At 44.5% G+C, this 14,911-nt stretch overlaps 1 protein-coding gene across 1 annotated transcript; it reads left to right on the top strand.

Annotated features, from left to right (window-relative positions):
* Nucleotides 1–6,280: 6,280 nt before the first annotated feature.
* LOC103717029 (fasciclin-like arabinogalactan protein 17) lies at nucleotides 6,281–8,944 on the top strand. Its single transcript, XM_008805260.6, has 2 exons — nucleotides 6,281–7,726; nucleotides 8,526–8,944. Exons 1-2 carry the CDS (start codon nucleotides 6,403–6,405, stop codon nucleotides 8,597–8,599), a joined length of 1,398 nt encoding a protein of 465 aa, XP_008803482.1. The 5' UTR covers nucleotides 6,281–6,402; the 3' UTR covers nucleotides 8,600–8,944.
* Nucleotides 8,945–14,911: the final 5,967 nt, after the last annotated feature.

The raw sequence follows: 14,911 nt of genomic DNA, 5'->3' as shown, positions 1-14,911 counted from the left end.
ACGTAATCCTTTGTATAGACGTTGAGGCGGACGGACACTAAGATGGAATAACCCTGCTAATATGCCCAATGTACCCGCTGCAATATGATGAGAGGCTATTCCTCCCGGAGTGAAAATGTCCGCCACTTTCTTGTTGCTACGAACAAGTCGAATGAGCAATTTGCCTGCGACGATGAGGTCACGAACGAAGTGGTAGTCAACTTCTATGTGCTCTTCCGTGGTCGGCTCCCCGGATTTGAAAGTTCAGCCCTACCACCCTATACTAGAGTATAGTATTTTTTCCCTACCTAAGCTATTGAGGCCTCAAACTCATCCGCTTTCTCAAATTATTACTTTCATGAGGAGCTTCTCTATTGTCATGGAGAAAATTACCCAAAAATTCTACAAGTGATAGTTGTTAAGTATTGTCACAACTTGATTTCTTTCGCAACAAGAATTCATGTTGTCACCAATAACTTGTCATGAAAAAGCAATTTTCTTCTGGTGATTGATAGGATCATAGGCATCCATCAAATTCTTGTCCTTGAATATATTGCATGCATCAAAGATGTTGAGATCAAGACTTTATCACAATGTTTCTTAGAGTAGACCAATGATTGTCATACATTAGAACATTAGTCGCGGTCCTAAGCAAGCATGTGAAATTTTTGTTATCTTAATAAGTAGTTGGATGCTCAATGACTTGATAAAATGTTTTCTTCTAAGACTTTTTCTATTCAGCAATGCTTTTAATAGAAATTATCTTCTCTTCCTTCTCTCTCTAAGATAATATTTGCCAATTATAAAAATTTAAAAAATAATAATAAAATTTTTGGGCTGAAATCATTCCTTATTTGGAAGGTGTACGTGTTATTAACGAAACCATAAATTCCCATTTATTTTGATGACGCACAAGGGAGCAAATCAGGTTAGTGCAATAACTTTTCTAGACGTAGAGATCACATTATTACCGCCCAAGTTCATTCCTTTACTTCGTAGGAAAATCACTTGACTGGACTGGGCCAGAGCCCAGCATAGAGTTGACCCAACATCCCATTTCGAATAATTCTCAAGATTCCAGAGACCAAGCAGGGCTTAGAATTGGGACCTAATTATCGATAACTATTTTTTCGGTAAATAGGATGAGTTAATTAATACGAGTATATATATATCTGTGTGAATCAGAAAATAAAATTGCCCAGAAAAAATAGTGGGAGAATTTCATGATGTAGTCCCTGCGTGATTGGTCATATAGGCCACCAATAACTGGTAACTCAAAATTTCAGCCCTAATTTTCAAGCTTGGATGGCTTGATGTCATTAAGCTAGGTCTTCAGGGGTCCTAATCATCATTGCTTTTTATAGGAGTAGGCTACTCCATTGTTAAGGGGTGCCTCATTACAGTTGTGTGAAGCTCATGGGCTGCCAATTAAAGGAAGCTAATGGTGCAGCAAGTTAGTCAAATATAAGAATGCTCTCAGCATGGATACATTCAAAAAAAATAAAAAATAAAATATAAGTTAGTCTCTAAATTTGGACGGATGGCAGAAGCCAGCAAATATGTATAGGTTGTTGTGGGTCCATGGTTCATGTGCCGCCCCCGGCAGCGATATTGCACCCTGCAAAACCCTGACATCTCACCTACACAAGCTTGCATTCCTTTTGACCCAACTTTATTTTACAAAAAAATTATTGAAGAAGTAACGAGATAATTATTGCACGATCTTGCCATGGTTGTTTTCTCTTGTGTTTGTAATAAAATTGAAAGGGTTAATTAGGAGAATTGGAGCAGACGACTCAAAGGCTTCAAGAATGAATAAAATTCTCAGACCACCAACTGCGCCTCAAGACAAAAGAAGCAGAGCAAGATCACACGTGATATGGCATGGTATGGAATCAAAAATAATTTAAGATGCCATGCTGGGTGAAGGAAGAAAGCACGGAGCCACCGACACCGACAAGCCTTCCTCTTGATTCCACCGTATAGAGACAGAGCGAGCGAGAGAGAGACCGAACAAAAATGCCGTCCCACCTAATACCAACCCCTGAGCTTGAAGCTTCCCCTCCTTCCCCACCCCCAAAATCTCGACGTCTGAAGGCGACCAGGAGCTTCCCGGAAGGAGAGACGTCGCCCTCCCCGTCTCCCCCGTTCTTTAATCGCTACTTCTAATCCCTTATAATTTTTAGTTAATTAGCAAAATAAATGAAGGGAAGACGAGAAGTTAAAAATAGGAGACGTGTGAAAGAGAGGCTGGGCATGTGAATCTTGTTGAGGTCAGAGGGAACAACGACAGCTCATCTCACCATCTCTTACTTTCCTTCCCTGTCGACGTACCGAAGCAAGGCACGTTCAAATGTCCAATATAACCTTGGATTACAGCCACGCAGAAGCTCCCTTTTGCGAGTAATTGCCATGAGCCCAGCTACGTATCAGAAATAATAATAATAATAATAATAATAATAATAAAAGCTGTTTATAGAGATATCAGCAGAGTGAATTTGGTATATTTAGTGAAAAAATAGAAATTCACTGCCACTCCCGAAATCGAAATAAAAACTAAATAATTTTTGAAATAAAAAATCATGGTTGTCATTGAGAAAAATCGTAAAACTAAAATCAAAACTAAGAAAAATAAAAATTATTTAATTATTTTTATTCATTTCAAAATTTTCATATATAAATAACAAACTTAAAGATATCATCCATATTTTCATAATACAATCCATAATCAAACATGTTGACGCCAAAATCCTGTCTAACTATAGTGGCATGGGGAGTGCCAATCAATCTACGGAGAGATGCTGATATGCATATAACAAAAAAGAGAAAGGCTCGTTGAATTGGCTCTAGCAGGCCCTTTAATGCTTAAGTCGGGCAGGGGTTTGGAATAACAGTGAGAGATAGAAAGAAAAAATATAAGAGAAAAAATTAAAGTAGTCTCTTCCTGGATTATTCGACTTGAATTGCTTTGGCTTGGAGTGATCGGCCTGAATTGCTCAGCCTAGATTGCTCGATTTGGAGAGCTCGGCCTGGAGTACAGAATAGCTCAGCCTTAACTCTGTAACTCGGCCTCAGTACGTTAGCTGGGCCTTCATACATTAGGTCGGCCTTCAGCGTGATAGCTCGGTCTCTGAGATTGTCTTGATTGGCCTAATTCCGGTCAGCCTTCTGGTGAGCTATCGCGCATCCTATGTGTACGATGCTTATGTCTCGAGTGGCACGAAAGGACAGCTTTCAAGGACTCGTACTTGGTCTCAAGAGCATGCATCCCATGCAAAGAGAAGGCGGTGCTTAGGGGTAATCGTAGAAAAACAGTCAAATGCAGAGGCGGCCATGAGAGTTTGAGAGCCTCTTCTTGGGAGACTTTCGCTATGAGAACTTCTTCTTGGAAGCTTTTTACGATGAGAGCCTCTTGCTATCTATGCTTGAGAATTTTTTTTAGGAGCCTCTCGCTATCTTGTGTGCTTGGGAGCCTCTCTCTCCCCCTACTTTAGGATCTCTTGGTCCTATTTACATAGGGAGAATGTGGATTCATTACGATTTGGAGGCAAAAATCAAAAGTACCAAAATCTCATTTCTTATCTAAATTCAAATATGCCATAATCTTATTTTTTTTTGCACTTGCTAAGAATTCAAACTTTTTTGAATTCAAATCTTTCTAAAAATAATAGGAGGCCGATTTTAGGCCATATCAGAACCAAATTCATAATATAATATTTTAAATTTATATAAAATATAAAGGATATTAAAAATATTAAAAATCAAGTATGTTTAGACTTAATTTTCATATTGAATTTAATTTTGAATCAGAGAATCATCAAAATCATAATCATATATAATTTTTAATTTTTAAATCTACCACCGACACGATTCCAGGTTGAAATTGTCAGGTTCAGAAATGGATAAAATATTGAACTATTGATCCCCGTTGATATCCTGCTCTGTGGTGAGAGAGCATTAATGGCGCAGTTAATAGGATTAGTGAGATATGGATGGGGTTGTACGTTGTTTCGTGCCTCATGAGACATCACAATATAGCCTTTCTTTTGATATTAGCAGGGTCCCGAACCCTTTTCCATCCTCTTCAAAATTATTATTGGTTGTTTTATCAATTAAACGCTAACTCTGCAAAACTAGATGACTGTTAATATAATTATTTTTTATTATCAGCAAAATAGTGATCAATGATGAGAAATAACACATACGCTGGCCTAAATCGTTGTCCATTGATTTTTCTCTAAACCACTACAAATAGTCCATTGATTTAATCTTGTTAATAGCTATTATCAGGAATAATTATATAACAACAGCTATTTTGTCAATATCTTGTGGCATGGCACCTATCTTTCCAAGTGAAAAATATCGAGTTGAAATCTAAAATATAAAAAGGTTGCAAGCTCAAATTTGATTTGATTTGTAGTTGAGCTCAAGCCAACTTAGCTGAAACAAAGCTGCTCTTAAACAACTTAGCAAGTGGATCTCAAGATCCTGTTGTTATTTTTGCATAATTACTCTGATTATATCAACTTTTGAATGTCAAATAAAGAGTAACAATAATATACTATTTGTTATGATCTATTTAATACGTTTACTGTGATATGGAGTGGGGTCGTACTTTGTAGTGTGCAGTATCCATCTTCGCAGGACGCATCGCCTTTGCTTTGAGATTAGTTGGGTCCTAAAGCATTTTCCGTCCTCTTCAAAAACTATTGTTGATTGTTACAGCAATTATAATCGCTGCATTTTGTTGCTGAACTCTTAACTCTGCAAAACTAGATGGTTGTTGTGATAAGTACTGTTTATTATGAGAAAATAGTGCCCAATTATGAGTAATAATAGCTACCCCAACCTAAAACATTGTCCATTGATTTCCTCCTAATTAATGACTATAAAGATATGATCTTAAAAAGAAACTTTTTACTTAGATAAATATTATAAATGCTTAACAGAGACTTTATTTTCGTTAATAGCTTAGATATGGCGTAAAACCGACCTCCTCATCGGGGATGGACATGTAGCTAGTATTTAAAAAAGATTTGAACTCAAAAAAAAAAGATTTATGGTGGGATCCAAGCAAGAAAGGAGATTACGACAGAGTTGAATCCATAAAAGGAAGGAGGTTAGGACAATTTTTTGATTTTCACCTCTAAATCGTAACGGATTCACGCTCCCTCCTCTATGTAAACAGCGCTAAGGAATCTCGAAGGGGGGAAAGGACTCAAAACTCTCAAGCATAAATAAGACTCTTAAGGCGAGAGGCTTCTAAAGAGAAGCTCTCAAGCACATATAGTAAGAGACTCTCATTGCGAGAGGCTTCCAAGGAGAGACTCTCAAATTTTCATGGCGAGAGGCTCCTAAGAAGAGACTCTCAAGCTTTTATGGATACTTCTACATTCAACCCCTCTTTTGCAACTGCCCTCAAGCGCTGTCTTCTATGGATGCGAGTCATTGAAGATTGCCTTTCCATGCCACCCGAGACACAAGCCTCATGTGCATGAAATGCGTGACGCCGACAGAAAAGCAAACCAGAATCAAGCTAATCAAAATCAAATCAATCAGGACGAGCTCAAAAAACCAACCTACCATGCCAAGGTCGAGCTATTGCGCTAAGGTCAAGGCTAAACTACCATAAAAGACTGAACTACCATGTCGAAAGCTGAGGTATCGCGCTGAGGCCGGGCTGCCATATCAAGGTCGAGCTACCGGAGTCGAGGTCTAGCTCTCGAGGACGAGCTATAAAAAAAAGCTCACTTTAAATTAATAAATACCATATAAAATATCTATTTTTGGATAACAAATAAGAGTAACATATAATATATACTACCGTGGTCTATTTATGATTCAATTTTTGTAAGGGGCGGGTTAAATTTGAGTCCAAATTCGAAACAGTCGCGCACAAACGACCTGCTCCAGTGGACGTCAGCATCATGGAGGGGCATAACTGTCAAAGGATTCCGTTCCCATTGCTTTTGGAAAGAGTTACTTCGACGCCCAGCAAGTGAGAGAGCAAGAGGGTAAAAGAGTCCTTCGGCTCCAGGACACCTTCCCCCGTCACATGGTTACCTCTCTATTAATATAACACTGGGAATAAAAAAAAGGAAATTACGAGGCTAAACATGTCATTTTACGTGTCCTTATCCTAGATTTACTGAAGTTAAAACTCAAGACCGTCACCCGTTCTGAGCTCCTTAGGTCGCGAGGTGGTCTGTGGTCCCCACACCAGCCTGTCCTGAGCCGTCTGCTGTCGCCACGTGTCGTTTTTCGCTTATAAACAAAGCCATTGAAATAAACAAAGTCCAGTTAATTCACCGCTCACGCGGTACCAAATAATAAAAGCCAAAGAAAAGAGAAGGGAAAGCAGAGATAATACCGCACAGGAGGGAGAGAGGAGAAGGCTTTTGGGTTTCTTCCTCCTCCGGCGCCATGTATTCCCAGATCTATGGCGGCGCTCCGACGATCCTCTCTCTTGTTTTACTGATTTCCGCTGCCGGCGTCTCCTCCGCATTGCCGGAGAACCCCGTCTCCCGGTCCACATTGCCCTCCGGCTCCGGCTCCGGCCAGATCAACTCCAACTCCGTCCTCGTCGCCCTCCTCGACTCCCACTACACCGAGCTCGCCGAGCTCGTTGAGAAGGCCCTCCTCCTCCAAACCCTTGAGGACGCTGTCGGCCGCCACAACGTCACCATCTTCGCCCCCCGCAACGAAGCCCTGGAGCGCGATCTCGACCCCGAGTTCAAACGATTTCTGTTGGAACCCAGAAATCTCAAATCCCTCCAGACTCTGATCTTATTCCATGTTATTCCTACCCGGATCGGCTCCGATTCGTGGCCGACATCGGAACCCGCCCGCCACCGGACCCTCGCCGCCGACCCCCTCCACCTTTCCGGCTCCCGCGAGGCAAAGAGGGTTGACCTCGCCGCCGTGGTCCACCCGGACTCGGTGGTCCGCCCTGACGGCGTGATTCACGGCATCGAGCGCCTTCTCGTCCCCCGATCCGTCCAGGAGGACTTCAACCGCCGGCGCAGCCTCGCCTCCATCTCCGCCATTCTCCCCACCGGCGCCCCCGAGGTGGATCCCCGCACCCACCGCCTCAAGAAGCCCGCCCCTCCCGCCCCTGCCGGCTCCCCGCCGGCCCTCCCTATCTACGACGCCATGGCCCCTGGCCCGTCCCTGGCCCCCGCCCCTGCCCCGGGCCCCGGCTCCGGCAAGCACTGGTTCGATGGCGAGAGCCAGGTCAAGGACTTCATCCAGACCCTCCTTCTCTACGGCGGCTACAACGAGCTCGCCGACATTCTGGTAAATCTCACATCCTTAGCCACCGAGATGGGCCGTCTGGTCTCCGAGGGCTACGTCCTCACCGTCCTCGCCCCCAACGACGATGCCATGGCGAAGCTGACGGCGGATCAGCTGAGCGAGCCCGGAGCACCGGAGCAGATTGTGTACTACCACCTGGTCCCGGAGTATCAAACGGAGGAGAGCATGTACAACGCGGTGCGGCGTTTCGGGAAGGTGCGTTACGACACGCTCCGGCTGCCCCACAAGGTGGTCGCGCGGGAGGCTGACGGCTCCGTCAAGTTCGGCCAAGGAGAGGGTTCCGCTTATCTCTTCGACCCCGATATCTACACCGACGGCCGGATCTCCGTCCAGGGAATCGACGCCGTTCTTTTCCCGCCGGAGGAGGAGACCCCCGCCGCCGTCGCGCCGACAGCCGCCAGGAAGACCGTCAAGGCCGCCAAGCCAAGGAGAGGTCAGTACTAATCATCATTTCTTAACTATTGCTTTTGGTGAATTTATCGTCAAACTATTTATGCTTTCCTGCAACGCGGTCGGCGTTGGATATAGGAATATTCCGGCGAACTTTTTAATTATTTTCTTTCCCTGATAATAACGATTTAACCGGGAAAAGAATGGACGAGATTATTCCGATTAGATGGTGAGATTCGATGCTACTCTCACCCAGAGGTGTCTGTAGCACGGAGTTTAAGTACCGAGACTTAAATTAAAAGTGGTCATGAGTGTGCTTTTGTCGGTGGCGTTTGCGGTGGAGGGTCTCTATCATTTGCCCTTTTCTATTTTCTCATGATATTTTCCCCCTGTTCTCTTCTTTCCATTTTCTATTATATTATCATATTTCTTATTATTTCTTGTTCGTTATTATTAGCTGTGAGCTAGATGCGAAAGCTGGCAGCGTCGTTGTCCGTGGGCTGGCTCTCAGTTTTCCAAGCGTTAAAATATATATTAAAAAAAACCTCTTTGATCTTCTTAGGTTTGGATATCCCTGAAATAGCCACAACCAACGAGACGACTCTCGTCATATCATTTCTTTAAAGACAGATGTCAAGGGGAATGAATTAGCATGCAATACTGGGAGAGAGAGAGAGAGAAAAGGGTGGGTGTTATGGGTATTGTATGTCGTCTAGGTTGTTTGGTATTAAAAATTGGGAGTTGGTGTTTGGTGAGGGGTAGTGCTTGTTATTATTATTATTGTGCATGCCTTTACTTTAGGTTGGTGGAGGGAATAATTGTGTTTGATTTTTGTAATGCAGGGAAGTTGTTGGAACTTGGGTGCCAAATGTTGGGTGCTTTTGGTCAGCGGGCTCATTTCACCACTTGCCAGTAGATAAGAGGGTCTCAGAACAGAAGGTAATTCGGATGGAAAAGAACTTAAGGTGTATCCCCTCCTAAATTCTTTAAGTAATAACACGAGGGTTAAAAAAGGAGTGTTGTATGTTAAATACTAGAGAGCACAGGTGTCCATGCGTGTATAGAAATGTTTTTGTTGGTTGTCAATTTCAAATAATCATAACCGTTCATTGATAATTCTTTTTTATACGGTATGATGTGAAATTTGCTATACTCGGTTAATTTTTGCTTGTTTGGAAAAGGGGGGCGGTGTGCAAGCTTATTAAGCTGGTGGGAGATGAATTGTGTATTAATAAAGGGGGAAAAAGTTATTGTTTGGAAATTAGATGGCTCATTTGATGGTAGCAATTGCATATTAATTTCTTCTACATGTTTATTAAACTGTAGTTGTTACTATGAATTATATTTTCTTCAGAACGGTCCGGTCTTGGGATTTCTGAGTTTGGTGAGATAAAAGGTGGAAGAAGCAGAAATAAGTGGTACATTTGTCCATCTTTGGATGTACATAATTAGCCGAAGTAATGCTTGCCTACAAGTTGAATCTTCTTCTTTTAAATTTATTTGTAGCTACATTGCTGATTCTTTTGTGTAGACCAGAAAATCAGCATGTGAAAATTATTATTCTCTTGCATGTGAAAATAGTTAGAGACTTGAGCTTTGATTTGATTCAAAAATACCTAAGAGATTTAATATCCAAACTCGAACTTAATTCGATTAAAAAAAAATTAGTAATCAAGATTGATTTGGCTCAACTTAAATATCAAGCTCGAGTTTATGTATGAATTTTAGCTTTACTCATAACTTTAAAAAATTATAGTTAAAAATATAGCATGATATTATATTTTAAAATATTAAATTAAAATTTATTATAAATAATATAATATTATTAAAAATATATATATTTGATTAATTTTTTGTGAGTTGAGAATTTTACTGGTCGAGCTCATTTTGAAATTTTTTTTGAGCTACCTGAGCTTGGTAATTATCAAGCCGAGCTTAGGCCCAAGTTAAATTTAAGCTGCTTGGCTAATTTACACCCCTAGCTAGTAAGGAGCTTAAATCAAACTCAAAATATGTACAAAATTGATTATTAAAAGAAAATTAAAATCCACCAAAAAAAGATAAATTAAACAATTTGAATGGAAATAATCACCAGCAAAATAAAGTACAATAAGAAAATACTATCCAAAAAAAAAAAGCAGAAACACTAAACAATGCGGACGGATATATTAAACAGCAGGACCAAGCAGAATGTGCAATTTTTTTTTTTGTTAAAAAAGAATGAGAATGGCCGGAAATGAAACAAAAGGTAGTTACATAATAAAAACGGAAATAGAGTAGACAGTCTATAAATGCAAAATGTAATAAGTCAATGTATATTTAAATAAATAGAAATAAAAATTAGAAAAATATACTATCAAAACAGAACAAGTAAAAAAGAAGAAACTAGAAGAAAACTAAACATTTCGACGGTATCAGGTTCTAGTCACCAGTGTCCCTTCCGCTTCGAGAAGGTTTGGTTGTCTCTCCTTCAATCCTGGGATATTGTCCGAGGAGCTTGAAGTCTGCCGGTTCGCGGTGACGCCATGCAGAGGGTTTCACGTAAATTGGAATTGACTAAGCGACGCGTTGGAACCGTGAGGTAGTGGGCGACATCTTTAGGAAGTTGGAGGATGTGGAGGCCGCGATTGCTGAACTTCAAAGAAGAGAAGATCAGATGGGCGCGCTCCCCGAGGCCGATATGGTGAGCCTCCGGGGACTTCTCGCCACTCACCACTCGATTCTGTGTCAACATGAGATCTTCTGGAGATAAAAATCCAGAATTCAGTAAGTCAGAGAGGGTGACCGTAACACTAGTTTCTTTCACCGTTCTACGATTATCAGAAGGCAGAGGAATATGATTCGATCCTTGCGGGATGAGCAGGGCCACCGGGTGGAGGGCGAATTCGGCCATCAGCCATATCCTGCTTGATTTCTTTCGCTCTCGTTGGACGGAGGATAGTGGGTCTAATGCTGCCGGCCAGCTCCCGAGGGCTAATTCCCAAATTGATATGACCGAGAATGCTATGTTGGTTCGACCAGTGACGGAGGGGGAGGTGCGTGAGGCTATCTGGGCACTGGATGAGGATGGGGCCCCTAGTCCAGATGGCTTCCCACATTTCTTCTTTCGGAGATACTGGGGTATCGTCCGGACTGCAGTGGTGGAAGCGGTCTTGTGTTTTTTCAGTCGGGCAGGGATGCCTGACGACTGGAAGGCCACATTTGTCACGCTTAAAAAAACTGTTGTCAGGATCAAGCGCTACCATTACACCAAAACCGACCGGTGTTAGTGAAGGCGCAACTCTATTTCTTTAAACCCCACCAAAGGCAGCGCCATGAGTCGACTCCGACCAGGCCTCGCCCACCCCGGACTCCGACCTGGCCTCGCCATGGGTTTAGGGACCCTCGGGTATAACCCACGTACTAACCAAGCCATCGTCGTTGGCAGGCAGCAGGACATGTTGACAGTGACCCTCCCTGTGCTGCTCAGGGATCCCGCAAGGTATGGCCCGCACAGCGGCAGAATATGTCCAACATCCCCCCCCAACGCGATGCTTGGGTTTCGAACTCGAGACCTCTGGCTTTGATACCAGTTGTCAGGATCAAGCGCTACCATTACACCAAAACCGACCGGTGTTAGTGAAGGCGCAACTCTATTTCCTTAAAACCCACCAAAGGTAGCGCCACGAGTCGACTCCGACGAGGCCTCGCCCACCCCGAACTCCGACCTGGCCTCGCCATGGGTTCAGGGACCCTCGGGTATAACCCACCTACTAACCAAGCCATCGCCGTTGGCAGGCGGCAGGACATGTTGACAGTGACCCTTCCTGTGCTGCTCAGGGACCCCGCAAGGTATGGCCCGCACAGCGGCAGAATATGTCCAACAAAAGCGTCAGGACGCAGCCGAGCCGAGCCACTTTAGGCCGATCAGTTTGTGCACTACTTTATACAAAGTTGTGGCAAGAATACTGATTGATCGTATGAAGCCCCTCCTCTCTGGCATCATCTGTCAGGAGCAGGGTGCTTTTGTGAGAGGTAGGAGTATTTCCGATAACGTCATGGTGGCCCAAGAGATGATGTGGGATCTTCGATGGGCCTCGAAGCGGCGAAGCCTGATGGCTGTCAAGCTGGATATGGAACGAGCTTATAATAGAATCCGGTGGAGCTTTCTTAGGCTAGCTTTGGAGAGTCTGGGGTTCCATAAGACATGGATTGGGTGGGTTTTGGGGTGTGTTCGGGGATCGAGGTTTTCTATCTTAGTCAACGGTTTTCCATCTCCATTTTTCAGTTCTACTATGGGGCTTCGGCAGGGATGTCCGTTATCTCCGACTTGTTTATCATTTGTTCTGATGTCTTGTCTCGGGCTCTGCGGGCTGCGTGCGCCATCGGAGAGCTGTGGGCTTATGTCCCTGCTCCAGGGGCCCAGCCGATATCACATTTACTCTTTGCCGATGATTGCCTCCTCCTGACTCGGGCTCGCGTAGCGGACGCTCAGACTATCAGGAGGGTTTTGGCCGCCTACTGCACTGTATCCGGTCAGAGAGTTAATGGCCAGAAATCCTCCATCTCCTTCAGCCCTAGTACGTCACTTGGGGTTCGACGGGGGATTCGGAGGATTCTAGAGATGCCCGAGCAAGACGGGACCTGGACCTATCTGGGTGTTCCGATCTCGGGTAGGAGATTGCGAGTCTCTGAGTGCACTGGGCTGGTGCAGCGGGTTCAAAGCAGACTAGAGGGTTGGCGGGCAGCGTCCCTATCTATGATGGGCAGAGTCACGCTGATTCGATCTGTACTGGGCTCCATGCCCATCTATCTTATGGCAAATACGGTGGTGCCAATGTCTGTTCTACTGAAGATTGAGCGACTTCTTCGGAGCTTCTTATGGGACTCACATGGAGGGGGCCGTGGGGTGCACCTGGTGGCATGGGAGCGTATCTGCCTCCCCCTCAGGGAGGGTGGTCTAGGGGTGGTGTCTCTCCTGGAGAGACAAGAGCTGCTCCTTGCCCGACATGCTTCCCTCTTCATCTTGGAGCCGTAGGGGTTTTGGAGCCGGATTATGACTATCCATTATGGGGGGCAGGCCCAGAGGGCTGGGCCCGAGGAGGGCGGAGATGCTCCTTTCTATGGCGTGAGATAGCGAGGTACTTGCCATTGGTGTCGAGTCACACCCGATGGCTGATAGGCGACGGGCATAGCATCGATGTAGCCGGGGACCCATGGGTCGATGGCCTTCCTCTGCGGCTTTGGCCGACTACGGTTAGTGTCGAGGCTGGGGAGGGTCTACAGGTCTGTGATCTCATGACCCCCCGGGGCGGCTGGCTGGGATGAGATTCGGTTGGCCCGCTTCTTCGGGCAGCATTTGGCGGAGCGGGTCCGCTCACTCCCTATACCACAGAGTGGCGGACCAAATGTACGTGTGTGGAGTTCCTCGACCAGATCTAGGGTCAGGATGGGCGATCTCTCCCGCATCCTTAGGCAGGAGTACGAGCCTGACCCGGATTGTGCCTGGATCTGGCGATTGGGGCTCCACCTGAGGGTAGCGTTGTTCCTCTAGAAGGTGGTCTAGGACCGTCTTCCTATGAGAGCTGTACTTGGAGGTCGAGGTGTGAGGATCCCATTGGTGTGTGGGGCTTGTGGTGTGGCCGAGACAGTGGACCATGCCCTATTTCAGTGCACATGGGCTAGGGGTACTTGGCGTCTAGCAGGGATCCCACAGGTGGTATGGCGCTGTAGGCACCTGTTCTTACAGGCCATGCGTCAGGGCTCGGAGTCCCCGGTGCTTTGTCAGGAGGCTGTTCGAGCGAGCTGCACTGCCTACCAGATCTGGCTGGCCAGGAATGCTCGCACTTTCAGCGAACGACGTATGTCGCCGCGATTTGTGGTCGAGAGTGCCTGCGTTCAGGCGGCAGAGCTGTGTTACACCATCCCTGTTGGAGGGACCTTGATAGCTCGGGACATCTGGAGTTTCCACTCTGCTTCGGCAGTATCCCGTACGGTGTTTTTCAACGGGGAGCCCCCACCCCCGAGTTTCCTCAAGGTCAACTTTGATGGGTCTGTGTTGGATGGTAGCATGCGGGGAGGCACGGGTTTTGTTATTCGGGACCCGTCTGCCAGAGTTGTGGCTGCCGGTGGCAGTCAGTTATTTGACACTTCGGTTCCGAGTGCGAAGTTGAGAGCAGCCTGGGCGGGCCTTCGCCATGCCCGGTGTGTCTTACATGCTAGGTCCATCATTCTGGAGGGTGATTCAACCACCGTCATCAGTTGGATCCAGGGGGTCCAAGGGGTGGTGGTAGTGACCATCCCTTGCTCCGTGACATTTGGGCTATGGCGAGGGATGGATGGGTCTTTCAGGCCAAGCATATTTACCGTGAAGGTAATGGTGCTGTGGATTGGATAGCTGCGTATGTAGCTTGTCACTCCGGAGGCACCTTGTGAATTGATGATGGGGAGTTGCCCTTGGCACTCTGAGGTATCCTATTTTTTGACCTTATTGGGTGTATCCATTCCCGTCAGGTATGATCCACCCGCATTAGCAAAAAAAAAAAAAAAAAAAAAAAAAAAAAAGAGGAATCTAAACTAGTAAAAATGAAAAAGGACAACAAAATATAAACAAAACATAAAAGACAGATAAAAATGTCTTTCTCATTAAGCACCTGCAAATCTATGTGAAATCTGTCAAGAAATGGTTTTGAATAAATACCTGTAAAGGCCATTGAAATTAAGGGCCAGAAATAGCTAAGCTCACAAGGCAGCCAGAACTTCTCTGAACGGAAGCATTGTTCTGGATTGGTGGGTGGTATAATTTCTCTTCAATTAATAATGCCACTTTTTATTATTGTTACATAAATAATTAAAAGTAAATTTCTAGTAAAGGCAGATCTGGTGGAAAGAACCGAGAAAAGGATTAAAAAAGTTTTAGTTGTTTTCTTTCTGTTCTTTCCTTTTTTTTTCAATGAGGGTTGTTTTTTTTTTTTTTTGGTGGGATCGGGTTGGGGGGCAGGGTTGGAGCTGGAGAGACACAGGAGATTGGTTTAGCGGAGGGGCAAGGAGTAAGTATCCACGGCATATATATTAAAGACATATACCATTGCATTACAATTTGTTTTAATATAATTCCATATATTACAAATTAATTATAAGTAAAATATTCTCTTTTTTATACTTATAGACCAAGACTCTCTTCATTTTTATTCTTTTAAAAAATATCATGCTACCTTTTCATCGTCCATCCTTTGGAACTTCTAGCTAG

Source organism: Phoenix dactylifera, chromosome 1 (assembly GCF_051530095.1).
Source record: "Phoenix dactylifera cultivar Ajwa chromosome 1, Ajwa_hap1_PhDact_Kaust_v1.1, whole genome shotgun sequence".
Classification (NCBI taxonomy): domain Eukaryota; kingdom Viridiplantae; phylum Streptophyta; class Magnoliopsida; order Arecales; family Arecaceae; genus Phoenix; species Phoenix dactylifera.
This window is presented reverse-complemented; position numbering and strand designations above follow the sequence as displayed.

Bases quoted from the DNA above. Each gene is read 5' to 3' on its own strand.
- LOC103717029 (XM_008805260.6), top strand. From the start codon at position 6,403: ATGTATTCCCAGATCTATGGCGGCGCTCCGACGATCCTCTCTCTTGTT. The intron at 7,727-8,525 runs GTCAGTACTAAT...TTTGTAATGCAG, and splicing joins GGCCGCCAAGCCAAGGAGAG to GGAAGTTGTTGGAACTTGGG.